The sequence below is a fragment of the Rhinoderma darwinii genome, chromosome 1 (genome assembly GCF_050947455.1).
Source record: "Rhinoderma darwinii isolate aRhiDar2 chromosome 1, aRhiDar2.hap1, whole genome shotgun sequence".
Taxonomy (NCBI): Eukaryota; Metazoa; Chordata; class Amphibia; order Anura; family Rhinodermatidae; genus Rhinoderma; species Rhinoderma darwinii.
The window spans coordinates 288523877-288544787 of NC_134687.1; the positions used below are offsets into that span (position 1 = coordinate 288523877).

The 20911-nt window shown below is 40.9% G+C and overlaps 1 protein-coding gene across 1 annotated transcript in view; it reads left to right on the forward strand.

Moving 5' to 3' along the window:
* INSR (insulin receptor) overlaps positions 1-20608 on the forward strand; it is a 136641-nt gene extending 116033 nt beyond the window's left edge. Inside the window, exons 17-21 of the mRNA XM_075825294.1 lie at positions 970-1080; positions 1982-2141; positions 8538-8667; positions 19352-19486; positions 19879-20608. Coding sequence (XP_075681409.1) covers positions 970-1080; positions 1982-2141; positions 8538-8667; positions 19352-19486; positions 19879-20206 — 864 coding nt within the window. The 3' untranslated portion in view covers positions 20207-20608. The remainder of the gene's footprint in view (positions 1-969; positions 1081-1981; positions 2142-8537; positions 8668-19351; positions 19487-19878) is intronic.
* Positions 20609-20911: the final 303 nt, after the last annotated feature.

A 20911-nucleotide genomic window follows, 5' to 3' on the forward strand; every position in this document is an offset into this window, starting at 1 on the left:
CAGGCACCGTGCACAATTGATTTACACATCGTTGGCCCACAATTGTAAAGCCTTTGAGGTGAAATAATAAAAGAAATCGAAAAGAAGTGACCCAATTATAAAAACTACACCCCTCAAGAAATTCATCTAGGGGTGTATTGAGCATTTGGACTTTAAGGCATTTTCTATATAATTAGTTCTCAATGGATGTTTCAGATTGAAAATTGCCATTTTTCAAAAGATATGCCATTTCAGTGCCGAATATGTTGTGCCCAGCATGTGTCACTGGAGACACACAACTCATTTATAGTTAAGCGGGTTCTGCTGAGTACAGTAATATCCCATATGTGGTCATAAACTGCTGTTTGGGCACACTGCCAGGCTCAGAAGGAGCGCCAGTTTTGGCTTTTGGAACGCAGATTTTGCTTGGTGGTTGTTCTGTTTGGGGTTTCAGTTTAAAATGTGGGGGCATATGTAATCTGTGCGGAGTACATCCGGGCATATTAAGGTGTTTTAATAATGGGGTAAATAAATAATAAAATGAATAATCCATGGGTGTTGAGCTATGCTTTGAACCAATCCTTTATTCACAGGCCAGCTTTTTTGGGGCAGGTGTCACACTTGTAAATGGTGTCCTTTCTTATCCCCCTTTTGGAACACAATCTGTGCCTTTTTGGGGTTCTTCCTTTGTTAGCAGTTTGTGGAATTTCACTGAGAAGGTGTTGCTCTGTTACAATACAGATGGCTTCGCTTCCAGTGGAGATGATGACGTTTTGGGTCAGAAGTGCTTGGGCCTTTCCTGGTTCCCAACTATTAGGGCCTTGATAACCACCTATGTACGTCAGAATTCTTAATGGTAAATCTGCCCCATTGTTCTGTTATTTCGTTTTAAGCATCTCTGTACAGTTATTGAAGCAAAGCTTTTTCTTCTTTATGTAGCCTGTTATTTTGTGTGATCAAAGTCTCACAGGATATTGTTGTTTTTTTCAGGTTCGTCTGATAGGTGTTGTTTCCAAAGGTCAACCTACGTTGGTGGTTATGGAGCTGATGGGACATGGTGATCTTAAGAGCTACTTGCGCTCACTGCGACCTGATGCAGAGGTAAGATTGATTTACTTGGGAATTACTGTAATGAGAATAAAGTTCTGAAGAATCTAATTAGACTAGATGTAAATTTAAAAAGGTAATAGTGGCGTTCTTTTACACCGGCAGATATATGCTGGTAAGCAAGCGTTGATCGACGATGTAGTCAGTTGATCGCCACTTGTTTAGCTCCATTTTCATGGAGCAATCATTAAACTGTATGGGGACAAATGAGATTGTTCATCCCCATACAGTTTTCCTCATTGTCGGCAGCACATCCCCTGTTTATTCTGTTTAGAACGTGCTGCTAACAACGAGGATTTTTAGGACCACATAAAAGATGCAATCAAGCCGACAAACGAGCGTTTGCTCGATTGTCGGCTAATCACTAGGCCCTTTTACACTGGCCAATGATCGGGACCAAGCGTTCTTCGGCCTGTGTAAAAGGGCCATTAAAACAGACTGACTTAATTTCTGCCCTAATTCACCCCATTTATTCTTACTTTTTTCACCAGCTTTAATGATTCTTCTGGTATGGGCTTTTCCACACGTAAAGGAATTGCTGCAGGTAATTTCTGCAGCAATTCGCAGAAACTAGCAAAAATTCAGCTGCGGAAAAACCACACCACTTTCTGCAGTACAAAACGCAGCAAATGGTGCGGTTTTTCTGCAGCGGAATTTAATTCAGTCTGTTTTGATGGCCCATTTACACAGGCCAAAGATCGGGGGAACAGAACGCTCGGTCCCAATTTTGCAGCGTGTAAATCTCACCGACTATGCTGCCGCTGTTTTCCGCTGTGTATTTTCCATCCGCAATTCCAGACGGAAAATACGCAGCAATTCCAGATGGAAAATACGCAGCATTTCCATTACATGTGGATAAGCCCTATTTGTCTTATTCCAGTTTTCATTTTTCTAGAACAATCCTGGTCGGCCAGCCCCATCACTTCAGGAAATGATTCGGATGGCGGCTGAGATTTCTGATGGGATGGCTTACCTCACCGCCAAGAAATTTGTACATCGTGATTTAGCAGCCCGAAATTGCATGGTTGCTGAGGACTACACAGTCAAAATTGGAGGTATATTGGCATATTCATTTTCACATAATGTTCTGTTTCATATTATCTTTAACATTCATTTGGTTAGGATAGGTCTCATAACACGCAGGGGGAGTACACACTATCATAAGTTTATTAAACAACAGTATTGTGTAAGCACAAGCCAAAGGATTACTCCCACTAAGGCTTTGTTCGCACCTGACACCTCTGTTCCGTTGTTCTGCTCCATCAGAGGAGCACAACAAGTAAATAACAGAAGCAACAGTTCCGTTGCACAACGGATACCGCCGGTGGCCAACGGAACCTATTGACTGGCTTCTGTAGGCTTTCCGTCGGGGTGTCCGTGATTTTACTGGAGACAATAGCGCAGCATGCTGAGCTAGTGTCGCCGGTAATCTTTGCCGGATCTGCGACGGAGGTCCCTAACAGAACCTCCAACACAGATCTGAACGAGGCCTTACTGTGTGATAATATTATTTGTTAAAACATAAAAACTTTGTTGATGTAATTAGTGAAAAATATTTTGGTTACTGTATTAATCACATATAGGACATACATATTTGAGATAAAAAGTGTCCATAGACTGCCACATTCTGTATATTTCAATATTGATATTTTAATCAACATCAAAACGATATTGGTAGGTAAGGTAACAGAGGAACAACTTTCCAAATAGTCCCCTATAAATGCAAAGCCTGAATATACTCAGGGGTTGATAAGGTACTAACTATTGGAGGCATTCCTCCCATTCATTCAAAATACCGCGAGCTGAGCTCAACGCTCGCCCCCTCTGTACCCTACTTAATACCTTCTAATTGTTTTCAGGCTAGTCAACATGGAGTGTACTGTTAAAAACGCAAAATCCCTAATCAGCCTCCCTACATGTCTCACCACATAATGTGGCGTCTTAAGGGGAGATTGGTTGTTTATGTTGCGTCTGCGGATGAACTGGCGTCTCCTTAAATCACGTTCCCTCCCCCCTCCGTCCTATTGGATTGACCAACTTTATTGCTAATCAGAGAGGTCCGAACATATACTGGGGAAGTGTCAGTCTTCCTTATTGGCCGCTACTTTAAATTGTTACCGGTAGCAGCGTCACAGTCACTCCTTGCAGAACAATTCACTGCAAGGAAGATAGGGGATTGCAGGAGGCGCGTCACTGAGTGACAGGACGTGTCGCTACACTGGAAAGGGTGCGGTGACCCGTCATTTCGATACAGGACGCGTCACTAGATTAGGGGAGGAGGAGGCAAAGCCTATTTGCGGCAAATTACTTGGCAACAGGACGCGTCACTAGCCTCTGGGCTGCATGATAGACTACACCAAAGAGGGAAATACCAGCACTTGCATTTATGAATACAGAATACGGACAAACCTGGTTCTCAAATAGACCAAAAGTTTTCTTCAAATTTGACGAATCTAAACCCTGCAAACAAAATTCGATGTCCCAAAGGAAAGTTTTTAATCAACTAGTAGACAAAATAATTTATAATATTATTAATATTCAAAAATTAATCAACTGTAAGACTGAGGGTATAATTTATGTTGTACAGTGCTCCTGCTCACTCCTATACGTCGGGAAGACAATTTAACAGTTCAGACGGCGAGTATTACAACATATAAGCAACATTAGAACAAAGAAGGATACCCCACTTGCTAAACATGAGATTTATTCAAGAAAATAACCTGAAGGATATTCAATTTTGGGGAATCCAAAGGATGAAGTTGGGACAATGGGGCAGGGAGGGGGGTATTCTCAATAACCTCCTATTGAAAACAGAAGCTAAATGGATTTACAGATTAGATTCACTTTACCCATAGAGACTTAATGAAGGGGTCTACTAATAATTAATGGATTTTACCGTCTATGTTAAAATGACTTAATGTATTGACCACTGAAGCCCCAGATTTTTTAGAGGAATGAGTAGCTAATGCAAAGCTTTAATAAATTACGTAAAATGTAGTCTCCTAGTGTATGCTTTCCTGGAGTTAACCATCATAAGCACCATGCTGAACTAGTAGTGATTGAATTTTTGAAAGGAGGTATAAGGGCTGAGGAATGGGACGTGTAACAAGATGGTACATAAAAAATAGACTTACAGTGTTCGATAAAGTAAAAATGTCTGCATGACATCATGAGTGAAAAATGGAAACATAAAGAGCAATGGCATTATGAGTGGTAAACGGAAGCATAAAGAGCCATAGTAAAATGTTCAAATATAAACGCATAGCGTTCGTAAAAAAAATCACAATATAAACTCAGTATGGTAAAATGATAATGTGTCTCACAAATAGACTTTTTGTAAAGTAAAAATGTATAAGGAGAATACAGGTAGAATGTATTACACAGAAGGTGAGAGAGAGATTATCTCTGTAAGCAGGGTGGCTAATATATTCTTTGCGGAACGATGGAGCTTTTGGATCACTATAATCAGGGCCGACCATAGGTTGAATGGTGCCCTGTGCGGGACTCTCTATTGCTGCCCTCCACAAACCATATATTCTGGAATATATACTGTACATGCATAAAGGTAAATATATAGACATACAGACACACACACACACATACACACACACATATAAATACACAGACAAGAACATGTACAAATACATAAAAGGCATATATATACAAGCACAAAGACACATTCACATACAGACCCATATATACCCACACAGGCACATACAATGCATTCAGAAAGTCTTCAGATCCTTTCAATTTGTTCATATTTTGTTATGTTGAGGCCCTGTGCTAAAAGAACACCCCATAATGACAAAGACAAAGTGAAAACAGAATGTTAGTAATCTTTGCTAATTTATCAAAAAGGAAAAACTAAAATATTTCATTGACATAAGTATTCAGACCCTTTATTGAGGACTTAGTTGAAGCACCTTTGGCAGTGAAAACAGCCTCCAGTCTTCTCGGGTATGATGCCACAAGGTTTGCACACCTGGATTTGTCGATTTTCTTCCATTCTCTGTAGATCCTCTCAAGCTCTGTCAGGTTGGATGGGGACTGTCGGTGGACAGCCATGTTCAGGTCTCTCCAGAGATGTTCCATTGGGTTCAAGTTGGGGCTCTGGCTGGGCCACTTAAGGACATTAACAGAATTGTCCCTAAGCCACTCCTGTGTTGTCTTGGCTGTGTGCTTAGGGTCATTGTCTTTTGGAAGGTGAACCTTTGGCCCAGGCAGATGTCCAGAGCAGCCGCTGAAAAAAAAACCCACGGCATGATGCTGCCACAACCATGCTTCTCCTCCAGACATTACGATTAGAATCGAGTCCAAAAAGTTCAATCTTGGTTTCGTCAGACCACAGAATCTTGTTTTTCACGGTCTGAAAGTCCTTTAGGTGCTTTTTTGCAAGCTCCAGGCGGGATTTTATGTGTCTTTTACTGACAAGAGGCTTCTTTCTGGCCACTCTGCCATAAAGCCTGGATTGTTGGAGTGCTGCAGTGATGGTTGACGTTCGGAAAGGTTCTCTCATCTCAGATTGACCATTGGGTTCTTGGTCACCTCTCTTACCAAGGCCCTTCTCCCCCGATTACTTAGTTTGTTGGGGCGGCCAGCTCTAGGAAGTGTCCTTGGTTGTTCCAAACGCATGATGCTCAAATCTGGCCAGGAGTAAGGACTTGTTCAGAAAAACGAGTGTAAACTTGGTTGTGAAGAAAAACTGCAGTTTTTCATGTTCGAGTCGCACCTGTGCGGGACCCGTTTTCACGGATCCCTCATAGACTTGAGTCTATTGAGGGAACCTTGAAAACGGACGAAAATAGGACATGTCCTGTTTTTTCTCTAGCCCATTTACACGGTCCATTAAAACAACGGCCATGTGAACAGCCCCATTGAAATGCATGGTCCGTGTGCTGTCCGTTTTTTTTAACGTGTACAGCACACGGACGTATAATACACTCGTCTGAATAAGATCTAAGGGAGTAAGCTAATCTATTTGACTGATTTCCTATTCAATAGAATACAATAGGAGAATCCTCCTACTATGCTCATAAATTCGCCAAAAGTAAATCTCAAACTGGGTGAATTAATTTACCAATGCATCCTAACGGGTGGTAAAACACGAATCAAGCCAATAATTGAAGCCAGCAGCTTCATACACAATAATGTTATTTTATCAGCCATGAAATAAGATTTCCCTGTGTATTATTCAGCCCAGCTAGAGGAGGAGGAGGCAGCTCATTTTTAATCACTAACCCCTTGACGTGCCGGTATGTCATGGTGCAGGGCTCAGGCGCTGAGCCTGCTCCATACGCTGTGGGTGTCCCCTGTGCATTACAACTGAGACTCTGCATTAACGGCCAGGAAGGCTGATCGCGCTGTTCCTGGGCGTTTAACCACTTAGATGGATCTAAGCCGCTAGAAAGAGAGAGATGGCCCCCTTCGACAGCCCATCGGCCCCCTCGCAACGCGATCGCAGGGTGCTCATGGTTGTCATGGCAACCTTGGGGCCTAATGAAGGTCTGCCTTCTTCCTGCCTCTGTTAAGCCCTCTGGCAGGGCTTAAAGAGAACCTTTCACCTCCCCGTACATGTGCAGCTGAGTGCAGCATGTAATGGGCAGGGCTGCACAAACTCTTGGGCACTTTACATTTTTTTTCTACCCTCCTCCGTTATTTAGATATCGGTGCCGTTATATTTGGCGCCCGATATTTAAATAACCCCCTGTACTGTCAATGGGGCGTGTGATGGCAAGCGGGCGTGTTACTATGGCTGTGACACTGTCCAATCAGATACGGACAGTGTTACAGCAAGAGCGAGGTTAGAGGAGAGAGTGTGTGCGCTCTCACTCTTCAGCTGTTAAGATGAGTCTTCTTCCGAACTGGCAAGGGGGCGTGTCACTGCTAAGGATAGTGTAAGAGCTGGAGAGAGGAGAGCGGGCATGCGCGCTCTCCTCTCTTCAGCTCATGCGAGAGATCAGTCTTGTACATTGTCTGCCGAACTGGCAAGGGGGCGTGTCACTGCTACGGACAGTGTAAGAGCTGGAGAGAGGAGAGCGGGCAACAAGACTGATCTCTCGCAAGAGCTGAAGAGAGGAGAGCACGCATGCCCGCTCTCCTCTCTCCAGCTCTTACACTGTCATTGGCAGTGACACGCCCCCTTGCTAGTTCGGCAGAAGACTGATCTTGAAAGCTGAAGAGTGAGAGCGTGCGCGCGCCCACTCTCTCCTCTACCCTCGCTCTTGCTGTAACACTGTCCATATCTGATTGGATAGTGTCACAGCCATAGTAACACGCCCCGTTGATCGTTCAGGGGGTTATTTTAATATCGGGCGCCAAATATAACGGAACCGATCTCTAAGTAATGGAGGAGGGTAGAAAAAAAATGTAATGTGCCCCAGGTTTTGTGTAGCCTTGCCCATTACATGCTGCACTCAGCTGCACATGTATGGGCAGGTGAAAGGTTCTCTTTAACAGAAGCATGTAAAAATTACAATATACTGCAATACATTACTATTGCAGTGTATTGTACCAGCGATCTGACAATCACTGGTTCAAGTCCACTAGGGGGACTAATAAAATGTGTAAAAAAAAAAGTTAGATAACGTTTTCAGTAGTGGAAAAAAAAAAACAAGCCTTAACTCCACTCCATTGATGGAAAAATAAAAAAGTTATGGCTCATGGAAGGCGGGGAGTGAAAAACTAAAAAACACACAAACACTACATACACACAAAGCCAGCAGCGGACTTCTGTGGTAAAAGCTGGAGCTGTGAGTGACTGGACTAGAGACTATTTTAGCTGAGGTCAACTCGGCTCTTAAAGGGCCAGAGCTTTTGTCACTAAATTAGAGAGTATTTTTAAAAAAAAAATAATTCTGATTATATATGTTTGCGAAAGGTATTATATTTGAAACTCCTATTACTTCATGAGATTTCCCAGGAAGTGACAGGTACTCTTTTTAAAGTGTAGCTAAACGTTTGACAAACTTCTGATGTGTCATAGTGACATGTCAGAAGTTTGGATTGGTGGGGATCCGAGTACTGAGACCCCCACCAATCGCTAAAGCGAAGCAGCTGAAGCGCTCGTATGAGCACTCAGCCGCTTCGCGTCTGTTCGGCTTTTTCCGGAAATAAATGTATCGTGTACAGACTCAATAGAAAGTCTATGAGCCCGTACAGACACGAAGCGGCTGAGCGCTCACACGAGCGCTTCAGCTTCTTTCATTCTACCGATTGGTAGGGGTCTCCGTGCTCGGACCCCCACTAATCCAAACTTTTGACATGTCAATATGACATGTCAGAAGTTTGTCAAACGTTTAGCTACACTTTAAGATCTGTAGTATTTATTCCTTGAATCTATGATTCTATCTATTTATTTACTTTTTCCTAATCATTGGCTCATATTGTATTTTTTTTGTGTAATTCTCTAACTTGCTCGTGCCAATAGTCATCATTGTTATTTTTATGTTTAGATTTTGGGATGACTCGTGATATCTATGAAACTGATTATTATCGTAAAGGAGGAAAGGGGCTGCTACCTGTGAGGTGGATGTCCCCTGAATCTCTCAAAGATGGAGTATTCACCACATTTGCAGATGTCTGGTATGAACTTCAGAGATAAAAATAAATAAATATTTAAATATATATGTTAGGTTTGCTTCTCTATAAAATGTTGTCATATTACATATGTTCTAATATTCTTTAATGGTGTTCTTTATCTACATTTTTTAGGGTTTGAAGTTAAATCCGAATTAATTTTTTCATTTAATTTATATTTCCTTACATTAAGTCAAGGTTTAGCCCTAGCCCAATCGATTTGCACTTGACGTCTTCCTTTAGACCATTGTTCAAATATATACAGTACACAATAGTTTTGGGATGTGACCCAGCTTCAGTCACGGTTATGATATTGCTATTCTCGTAGTTCGTTTTTTTAATTCAGCAGATAAAGGGAATTAAAAAAATGTTTTTTAAGTAAGTTACTTATTTTTATTATATTTTTTACGTTTTTTGCTGTCGTTTTTTTTTCCTTACACAAGGTGGGAAGTATTAAAAATGAAATAATAATTTGACATGTTGGCCACCAGAGGGAGCACTTCCCAGAATTACAGCAAGGTGAATTAGGGAAAGCACCCTGACTCGCAGCTGCTGTAAATGTGGGAGGGAGACTCACCCCCCTCCCTATTTTTGGCTACAAGCCAGGAAAAGGTGTCTTCAAATTGCTAAGCATTGTCCAGGTCCCATTTTGGGAGTCTTTTTACAATGCAGCTGGTAGAAGCTATAGGACACACCAAAAGGCTAAGAATGATGAAGGTCAAGAGGGAGACCATGTGGTGAATGACTTTTCAGTTGACCGGTTCACACTGCGTGTATTTGACGTGGTTTTTTGGTGCATTTTACGTGCCAAAAAACGCTTTAAAAAACACTTGATTACGCTTTTCATATACATAATTGGTAAAGTGCGATAGTACATACGTGCGTTTTTACACACGCGTTTATAAAAAAACGCGTTGTGTAAATAAAGTGTCGAGTAAATTCCTCTGCACGTAAATCACGGCAAATGTTCCCATAGTCAATGGGAGTCCTAATTATGCACCAAAAAGCGCACACAAAATGCGTAAAAAAACACGCGAAAAAAGCACCAAACGCTTGATTAGGCATTCCATTTACATCAATGGGAAAGCGAGCCGTTCGTTTTTTCCGCAAGCGTTTTTCAAAAACGTGTTGCGTAAAAAAGAAGCGTTGGATCAATTCTTTGGTGCATAAAATGCACCAAATGTTTCCAGAGTCAGTGGGAGTCCAATACACGCCCAAAAACATTCAAAAAGCGCACACAAAAACTGCAACAAAAAAAACGCAAATAAAAAGGAATTGTGCATGGCCCCATAGAAATGAATGGGTCTGCTATCCGTAAAAAAAAAACACAATTTTTATTTTTTTTTTGCAGGTTCCGCTGGACCTCTTGGATTACGTTGTAGATTCGATGGACTACTGCGATGATCTACGTTTTGTTTTTTTTTAAATAAAATGGTTAACGAGGATTGTGTGGTGGAGTTTTTATTTCAATAAAAATATTTTTTTTTACGTCTGTGTTTTTTTAATACTTTATTAGCGCCTGGATAATGGTAGTTGTCAGTAATGGACGTCGTCAAACAAAGGTGGGGCTTAGTGTTAGCCAGTAAAAAGGCTCGCACTAACTCCCCACTATTACCCCGGTACCCAATGCCATCAGGGGGTGCCGGGAAGAGTACCCAACCAACTGTTGTGATGGCCGGGCATGGAGGGCCACGGTTTTTGGCCTTTCCCAGCCTCCTAATACTAGCCTGCGGCGGCCCCGTCCAGTGCCCGGCCATCACAACAGTTAGTTGGGTACTCGATCGTACCCGGCTCTTCCCGGCACCCCTGGTGGCGGTGGGTACCGGGGTAATAATGACGGGTTAGTTGCAGCCTTTTAGTGGCTAACACTAAGCCCCACATTAGTAATGGACATCGTCAAACAGACAACTGGCATTATCAAGGCGCTAATAAAGTATTAAAGACATAAGAAAATATTTTTATTGAAATAAAAACTCCCCCACAAAACCCTCGTTAACCATTTTATTAAAAAAAAAACTTAGATCATCGCAGTAGTCCACCGAATCTACGATGAAGTCCACCGAATCTACAATGTAGTCCAACGAATGCAGCGGAACCTGCAAAACAAAAAAAAATAAAGTTAGCAATATGAAAAATATAAATACTTATACTCGCCTACAGCAGTCTTCTGTCTTCTCCCCTGCGCCACAGTAGATACTAGAGACCCCCCCCCCACACATGCACATGCCTACGCAACCATCACACAACCTCTCAACAAGCACTCAGCACACAACCCCCCACCCCCAACAGCACCCTGCACGCTCCCCACACACGCCCACCGTCACACAACCCCCCCCGCGAGAGAGACAGAGACACACACACACACCTTGCCTGCAGTGCGGCCGGTCTTCAAAATGGCACCAGCTTTCCCCCTACAAGCCAGCTTCTGTGCTGGGTCGCTCTGAACTGCGCATGCGCAGTACAGAGCGAGACAGCAGAAGCAGAGGATGCAAGGAACGGGTTCAGTTCGTTATGTCCTATGCACTGTAGCTGCCGTATTCCATCTGTATGTGTCGTTAAGGGACACATACACAGATTGAATAAAACATTGCAACCCCCAGTAAAGTAATAAAGAGGCAATAAAAAAACATTGTGTGTGAAAAAATAAATAAAGTCAATATAATATTTTATTAAATAAAAACACAAATTAATGTAAAAAAGAAAATCATGACACCTTTCCTTTAAGAATTGGTGAGAAATGTAAGTTTTGCAGTTTTCTTTTTATTTATGTACAGAGCCACTAGCACATACAAAAACATAGCAGTAAATGATCATATTCAAATAGGGCATTTAACCCCTTCCCGCCGCAGCCCTTTTTCAGATTTTCGTTTTCGTTTTTTTCTTCCCCACCTTCCAAAAGCCATAACTTCTTTATTTTTCCGTCGATATAGTACTATGAGGGCTTGATTTTTGCAGGACCAGTTGTAGTTTTTCGTAGCACCATTTATTTTGCCATATAATTTACTAGGAAACGGGAAAAAAATTATTTGTTTTTACAGAATTCACTGTGAAATTAAAACAACGTGTTAACTTTATTCTGTGGGTCAATACGATTACGGCGATACCAAATATGTATAGTTTTTTCTATATTTTTCTACTTTTACAAGTAAAAACCCAAGTGTAAAAAAGAAAATTTATTTTGTGTCGCCAAATTCCGAGCCATAACTTTTTTATTTTTCCGTCGATTAAGTGGTATGAGGGCTTATTTTTTGCGGGATAAGCTGTAGTTTTTAATAATACCACTTTTTATTTCATTTTTTGTGGGAGATCAGGTGACCAAAAAATAGAGATTCTGGCGTTTACAAATTATTTTTTTACGGCGTTCACCGTGCGGGTTAAATAATGATATATTGTAATAGTTCAGACTTTTACGGACGCGGCGATATCAATTATATTTATTTTGTTATTTTTTTACTATGCTCTAGGGGAAAATGGGAAAAGGTTTTTTTTTTTTTACTTTTAATATAGAAATTTTGTTTTTTTACACAAAAAAAACTTTATTTAACTCATTTAATACTAATGTATTGCAGTATATCATGATTCTGACAGGCAACTATTAAGCAATTGCGTTGCGGTGGGCGCAATGAGCTGTTAGAAGGGGTCGCCCCCTCTATCTAACGTTTTAAATGCTGCGGTCGTTATTGACCGCAGCATTTAACGAGTTAAGCGAGCAGGATCGAGCGCGATGCCGCTCGTTACTCTGAAGTGTCGGCTGTAACAAACAGCCGACACCCGCATCGTATGGAGCGGGTTCACTCCGTGAGCCCGCTCCATACTTCCCCTACCCGACTTTGGCGTATGGATACGTCAAATGTCGGGAAGGGGTTAAGCATTTTGAAAAACCTAATTCAAGCCTTATTTTGAGAATATCTTCAGAACATGATTTTTAATTTTCTTTTTTTCCCCAACTATTTGTTTTATGTCATTTATTTATATTGTCATATTTTCCATTTTTTTAAACATTTTAAAATTTTGCAGCGTCAGGTGCTGACATTCAGTGGCCAAAAAGGCTACCTTTTTACTGGCTACAGTGAAACTAAGTGTTATCACTTTATTTTCACTAGTTGAAGGGGTTTTTTATCCTCTTCCCTCTGCAGCCATTTTTTCGGATTTTCACGTACGTTTTTTTTCCTTCTCACCTTCCAAATGGCACTTTTTTATTTTCCCGTCGATATAGCTGTATGGGGGCTTGTTTTTTGCAGGACAAGTTGAAGATTTTAATGGCACTATTTATTGTACCATATAATGTAGTGGAAAACTGAGAAACATTTTGGGGGCTGTAGTGTTCACCGTCCGGTAAAAATGGCATGTTAACTTTATTCTGTGGGTCAATATGATTACTGCGATTCCAAAATTATATAGTTTTTTTTTTTATGTTTTGCTACTTTTACAAGGAAAAAACTGATTGTTAAAAAATAAAATTTGTATTTTGTCGCCATATTCTGGGAGCCATAACTTTTTTTTTTTTTTTTTTGTGGGGCGGGCTGTAGATTCTACTGGTACAATTTTGGGGCTTCTTGATCACTTTTTATTCTATTTTTTGTGTGGGAGATTAACCGCTTCCCGACCGCCCACTGTATATTCACGTCGGCATTTGCTGGGCTCTGTGCAGCGCCGACGTGAATTCACGGTGGGTGTTAAAAGCGCGATCCGGGTGTCTCAGAGTAGCGCTGACACCCGGATCGCGCTGTTATCACCTGCCTCTGGTCCCGGAGATATGATCGGGACCTGATTAGTTCAGGTCCCGGTCATGTGATCGCAGGGAAAGTGTGTTGTAGCAACGAACTGGAAAGTTTGTTGCTATAACAAACTGGAAAGTTTGTTGCTACAACAAACTTTCCCGGGGACCGATTGCTGGTGCTGCAGTCGGTTACAAGGCAGAACCGGGGGCCATATAACGGCCCCCAGGTCTGCCATGCACAGCAGCCTATGAGAACCAGCCGGATGCTGGTTCTCATAAGCTTCCTGTCAGTGTGACTCTCAGCGTCACACTGACAGTTTATAATACGTTACACTACCTAGGTAGTGTAATGTATTATAGCAGCGATCAGTGCTGCCAGTCTTCAAGTAAAACAAGTAAAAAGTGAAAAATAAAGTAATAAAAAAGTTTTATAAAAGTGTAAAAACAAGTTATAAAAGTTACATAAAAAAAGAATGCTTTTTTTCCTATAATAAGTCTTTTATTATAGGAAAAAAATGAAAATGTTAAAAAAAAGTACACATATTTGGTATCACCGCATTCGTAACGACCCAAACTATAAAACTATAATATTATTTTTCCCGCACGGTGAACACCGCAAAAAAAATAATTAAAAAACAGTCAGAATCACTTTTTTTTGGTTATCAACCCTCCCAAAATATAGAATAAAAAGTGATCAAAAAGTCGCATGTACCCCAAAATAGTACCAATAAAAACTACAACCCGTCCCGCAAAAAACAAGCCCTTACACCGCTTTTTTGACGGAAAAATAAAAACGTTATGGCTCTCAGAATATGGGGACACAGAAAATAAATTCTTTTATCAAAGTGATTTTATTGCGCAATCGCCACAAAACATAAAAAACCTATATACATACCTATATACATACCTATATACCTACATACCTATATACATACCTATATACGCAGTAAAAAAATACAAAAAACATTGTCAGAATTTATGTTTCTTTGTCACTTTGCTTCCAAAAAAATCGAATAAAAAGTGATTTAAAAAAATCACATGTACCCTAAAATGGTAGCAATGAAAAGTACAGATTGTCCCGCAACAAATAAGCCCTCGTTGGAGAAAAAATAAAAAAGTTCTGGCTCACAGAATATGGCGATGCAAAATGTGCAGAGTGTTCCAAAAGCGGATAAGATCGGGCGCCATTTATCAGTGCGACACTGGCCACATATCTGCGGATTATTATTTATTTACACCATTATTATACCCTCTTATTATGCCCTGATGTACTCTGCACAGATTACATATGCCCCCACATTATAAACTGAAATACCAGCAAAACACCAAACAGAACAGTTACCAAGCAAAATCTGCGCTCCAAAAGCCAAATGGCGTTCCCTCCCTTCTGAGCCCCACAGAGTGCCCAAACACCAGCTTACGTCCACATATATGACATTTTATATCCGGGAGAACCCGCTCAACATTGTATGAGGTATTTGTCTTCAGTGGCACAAACTGGGCGCAATATATTGTGCATTAAAATGGCATATCAGTGTCAAATTTTAATTTTCACTTTGCACCATCCGCTGCGCATTAACGCCTTGGCGCACCACGACTTAATAGCATGTCGTGGTGCGAGGGGTTATTTATGGAGCGGGCTCATGCGCTGTGCACGCTCCATATTCTGCAGGTGTCAGCTGTGTATTACTGCTGACACCCGGGACTAATGGACAGGAATAGCGATCGCGCTGTTACAGGAGCCTGTAAAATGACATTATACTGCAATACATTAGTATTGCAGTGTATTGTACCAGCAACCTAATGATCGCTCGTTCCAGTCCCCTAAAGGGACTTTTGGGAGGTTTCCACTGTTTTGGTACCTCAGGGGCTTTGCATATGCGACATGACACCCGAAAACCATTCCAGCTAAATTTGAGCTCCAAAAGCCAAATATTGTTCCTTCCCTCCTGAGTCCAAACAGCAGTTTATTACCACATATGGCGTATTGCTGTAATCAGGACAAATTGCTTTACAAATTTTGGGGTAATTTTTCTCCTTTATTCATTGTCAAAATTAAACATTTCTATGTTTTTTCAGAAAAAAGTAGATTTTCATTTTCACGGCCTAATTCCACTAAATTCAGCAAAAAAACTGTGGGGTCAAAATGCTAACTATACCCCTAGAACAATTCCTTGAGGGGTGTAGTCTTCAAAATGGGGTCAGTTTTGGGGGGATTCCACGGTTTTGCTTACTCCAGGGCGTTGCAAACGCGACATGGAACTGAAAACCAATCCAGCAAAATCTGCGCTTCAAAATCCAAATGGCGCTCCTTCACTTCTGAGCTCTGCCGTGGGTCCAAACAGCAGTTTAGTACCACATATGGGGTATTGGCGTAATCGGGAGAAGTAGCTTTACAAGTTCTGGGGTGCTTTTTAATCTTTATTCCTTGCAAATATAATTTTTTTTTATATTTTTTCAGAAAAAAAGTAGATTTTCACTTTCACAGACAAACTCCAATAAATATAGCAAAATACCTGTGGGGTCAAGATGCTAACTATACACCTAGATAAATTCCTTGAGGGGTGCAGTTTCCAAAACCGTCTCACTTTTGGGGGATTTCCACTGTTTTGGCACCACAAGACCTCTTCAAACCTGACATGGTGCCTAAAATATATTCTAAAAAAAGGAGGCCCCAAAATCCACTAGGTGCTCCTTTGCTTCTGAGGCCGGTATTTCAGTCCATTATCACACTAGATAATGTGGGATATTTCTAAAAACTGCAGAATCTGGGCAATAAATATTGAGTTGCATTTCTCGGGTAAAACCTTCTGTGTTACAGAAAAAAATTTATTACAAATTAATTTCAGCAAAAAAAATAAAATTTGTAAATTTCACCTCTACTTTGCTTTAATTCCTGTGAAGCGCCTAATGGGTTAAGAAACTTTCTGAATGCTATTTTGAATACTTTGAGGGGTGCAGTTTTTAATATGGGGTGATTTATGGGGTCTATCTAGTACATAAGGCCCTCAAAGCCACTTCAGAACTGAACTGGTCCCTGTAAAAATGGCCTTTTGAAATTTTCTTGAAAATGTGAGAAATTGCTGCTAAAGTTCTAAACGTTGTAACGTCCTAGAAAAATAAAATAATGTTCAAAAAACTATGCAAATATAAAGTAGACATATGGAGTATATAAAATAGTAACTATTTTGTGTGGTATTGCTATCTGTTTTACAAGCAGATACATTTAAAATGAGAAAAATCATAATTTTTGCAAATTTTCTCTAAATTTTGGTGTTTTTCACAAATAAGCAATGAATTTATTGACCACATTTTTCCACTAATATAAAGTACAATATGTCACGAGAAAACAATCTCAGAATCGCTTGGATAGGCAAAAGCATTCCGGAGTTATTACCACATAAAGAGACACATGTCAGATTTGAGAAAATGGGGCTGGTCATGAAGGTCAAAATGAGCTCGGTCTTGAAAGGGTTAAGTGACCAAAAAACAGCAATTCTGGCGTATTTAAATTATACATTTTTTCACTGTTTGGTTTGAATAGTGTTATGTTGTAATAGTTTGGACTTTTACTAATGCAGCGATACCAGTTATGTAAAATTTTTTTTTTTTTAATTTACATTGTGCTTGGGGGAAAATGGGAACTATATTTAACTTTTTTTTATTAGTCCCCCTAGGGGACTTAAACCAGCGATTGTTGGATCTCTTGTATGATATACTACAATACTAATGTATTTCAGTATATCATTATTCTGACCGTCTCCTTTGAAGCTCTGCCGGAGTACATGGATAACGGACCTTGGGGACCTTCATCAACCTTGCCAAGCATTGGCACCCCATGATCGGGAGGGTGGGGGCACGATTCAACGTCACCGGGGGCCGCCCCCTGTTTCTAACCACTTAGTGTCGGCTGTAAGATACAGCCTGTGAGCCCGCTCCATACTCCTTCACCCGACCTGTGCTGTATATATACGGCAGATGTCAGGAAGGGGTTAAGAGAATTTATTTTTTTCATTTACAGTGCATTTGGAAAGTCTTCAGACCCTTTAAATTTTTTCACATTTTTGTTATGTTGAGGCCTTGTGCTAAAATAAAAAAATATGCTTTTTTCTCCCATAATTTTGCACTCAATACCCCATAATGACAAAGTGAAAACAGAATGTTAGTAATCTTTGCTAATTTATTAAAAAGTAAAAACTAAAATATTGCATTGATATAAGTATTCAGACCCTTTACTCAGTACTTAGTTGAAGCACCTTTGGCAGCGATACCAGCCTCCAGTCTTCTTGGGTATGATGCCACAAGGTTTGCACGCCTGGATTTGGGGATTTTAAGCCATTCTTCTCTGCAGATCCTCTCAAGCTCTGTCAGGTTGGATGGGGACTGTCGGTGGACAGTCATTTTCAGGTCTCTCCAAAGATATTCGAGGGTTCGAGTCAGAGCTCTGGCTGGGCCACTCAAGGACATTCACAGCATTGTCCCTAAGCCACTCCTGTGTTGTCTTGGCTGGGTGTTTAGGGTCATTGTCTTGTTGGAAGGTGGACCTTCGGCCCAGTCTGAGGTCCAGAGCACTCTGGATCAGGTTTTCATTAAGAATATCGCTGTACTTTGCTCCATTCATCTCTCCCTCATTCCTGACCAGTTTCCCTGTCCCAACCCCCACAGCATGATACCGCCACCATCATGCTTCACTGTAGGGATGGTTTTGGGCAGGTGATGAGCACTGCCTGTTTTCCTCCAGACATGACGCTTAGAATTGAGGCCAAAAAGTTCAATTTTGGTTTCATCAGAACACAGAATCTTGTTTCTCACAGTCTGAGAGTCCTCCTGTGATGGTTGACCTTCTGGAAGTTTCTCCCATCTGCACACAGGATCTTTGGAGCTCAGCCGGAGTGACTATTGGGTTCTTGGTCACCTCTCTTACCTTGACCCTTCTCCCCCGATTACTTGGTTTGGTGGGCCAGCCAGCTCTAGGAAGAGTCCTGGTTGTTCCAAACTTCTTCCATTAAAGCATTATGGAGGCCACTGTGCTCTTGGGATCTTTCAGTGGAGCAGAATTTTTTTTGTACCCTTCTCCAGATCGGTACCTCCACACAATCCTGTCTCCTTGCTTTACAGGCAGTTCTTTACATCTCATGACTTGGTTTTTTCTCTGATATGCATTGTCAGCTGTGACACCTTATATAGACAGGGGTGTGTCTTTCCAAATCATGTCCAATCAAATGAATTTACCACAGGTGGATTCCAATCAAGGTGTAGAAACATTTAAAAAATGATTTAGAGAAACTGGAGGCCCCGAGATCTAAATTTCAAGTGTCCTAGCAAAGGGTGTGAATACTTATGTCCATGCTAATTTTTTATTTTTCATAAATTTGCAAAGAAATTATTACATTTTCTTTTCACTTTGTCATTATGGGGTATTTAGTGGAGGATGATGGGGAAAAACGTGAAATATTTTTTTTTGTCAAAAGGCCTCCAAATAACAAAATGTGAAAGGGTCTGAAGACTTTCCAAATGCACTGTATATAGCGCAACTCTATTTCACAGCACTGTGCAGTTATTGCCATCACTCACATTGGTCCCTGTACCCATTGGGACATTAGTTTTTTGGGTGTGTGGGAGGAAGACATGTATTCAGAGGAAACCAACGCTAACACGAGGAGAACATATAAAGACCATGAAATGTTGTTCTTGGTTGGATTCCAACCCAGGACCCCATTGCTGCAAGGCAACAGTGCTAACCACTGTGCCCTCGAATGCTCCTGAATGAAAGGTTTATTATACTGCCTCACAACACATCTTGTTCTCTGGCGATGGTGACAGAGTGTCTCTAGTTATTATTGATAACAATTCTCCTCCTTTTGGTATGAGAACAAGTTGAAAACCTTTATTATCGACTAATTTCTTGTTTTTCCTAATTCAAAATTGCAAGTTGACATTTATAGTCGCAACCATTTACCTTTCTTTTAGGTCCTTTGGTGTAGTGCTCTGGGAAATAACCAGCTTGGCTGAACAGCCATACCAGGGGTTATCCAATGAGCAAGTGCTCAAGTTTGTTATGGATGGGGGTTCCCTGGAACAGCCAGAAAACTGTCACCCTAGACTGTAAGTTTCAAGACATGCTATTAAAGAAACAGTATATCTCTTTAAACAAATTATATTTACGGCTAGATGGCATAAGTGGAGGTTGATTCCTCAACACTCAGCCTGTTATAATACAAAATGCTCATTGCTTGGGTCAGAAATTTAAATTACAGTTTAACCAATGCTGCACTGAAGAGTCCTTGTTGCTTTCTTGCCCCTTGCCTTTTAAAAGCGTACTAAGGCAAGAAAACCCTTCAAGGAATGGTCTCTGTAATGAAGCTGTCACGAAGCAGCAGGATGTAGCATTCGTAACCTATAAATAATAGACTCTGATTATATCCATGGCACAAACATGAGATGTACTAGTTTTTTTATTTTAAATGTGACTCCTTAAATGTATTTCTGTTTTACAGGCACAGTCTGATGCAGATGTGCTGGCAATATAATCCCAAGATGCGCCCCACGTTCTTGGAGATCATTCATATGCTAAAGGATGATCTGCATCCTAGTTTCCATGAGATGTCCTTCTACTACAGTGAAGAAAATAAACCACCTGAGACTGATGACCTCGAGATTGATTTTGAAAACATGGAAAGCACCCCTCTAGACCCATCTTTATGCTCATTACGGGATGAGGGACAGCGAGGGAACCTCTATGAGGAACACATACCCTACACCCACATGAACGGGAGTAGGAAAAATGGACGCATTCTCTCCCTCCCGCGGTCCAGCCCTTCCTAACACACAGAGGCCTACCCTCTGAAAGTAAAATATCCTCCGTCAAATCTCAGGACAGAACTATACCCATGGCTAGAACATCAAAACACCATGCCCTCTTCAGGTTTTGAATGTTTCATCGTCCCATTGGGTTCATGACTGTATGGTCTTGTGAGTTTTTGTTTTTGCTTTTTTTTTTTTTTATTCACTTGACAGGCTGACTATTGGGCGAAAGCGAAACTGTGAACAGACATAACAGGAGGAAACTCCATTTTTTCACCTACACTTTATTGCCTATTTATTTCCAGTGGCTTCTCATACTAGCAAGGTAAACATGTGCAATGATTACAAGTGGAAGAGAAGTAAAAGCATTTGGATGACATTAAGGCACACACCAAACGTAATAAAACTGAAACTCTAAAAGAAGGCAACATTTAAAGCTCTATCTTTATTTCTCATGGATTAAGGTTATTTAAGCCTCAGTGAAGCTATCTGAACCAGGTCGAGAACATTGGGAGTGTCTAATTCAGATAAATTACAGAAAGAAGTGAAGATATTCCGGATAAAGACCAGCCAGTTTTACCTCACGTGGAATATCGAACATGGTGAAGTTTGTGTAACTTATATGTTGGCCCGGCCTTCTAGTCATTTTCCTGACCTGCTGAATTTCCCCTACAGAAAACATATCGCTTGTTGAGCCTGTACTTGAGGTGCATAAATTGTGCACCT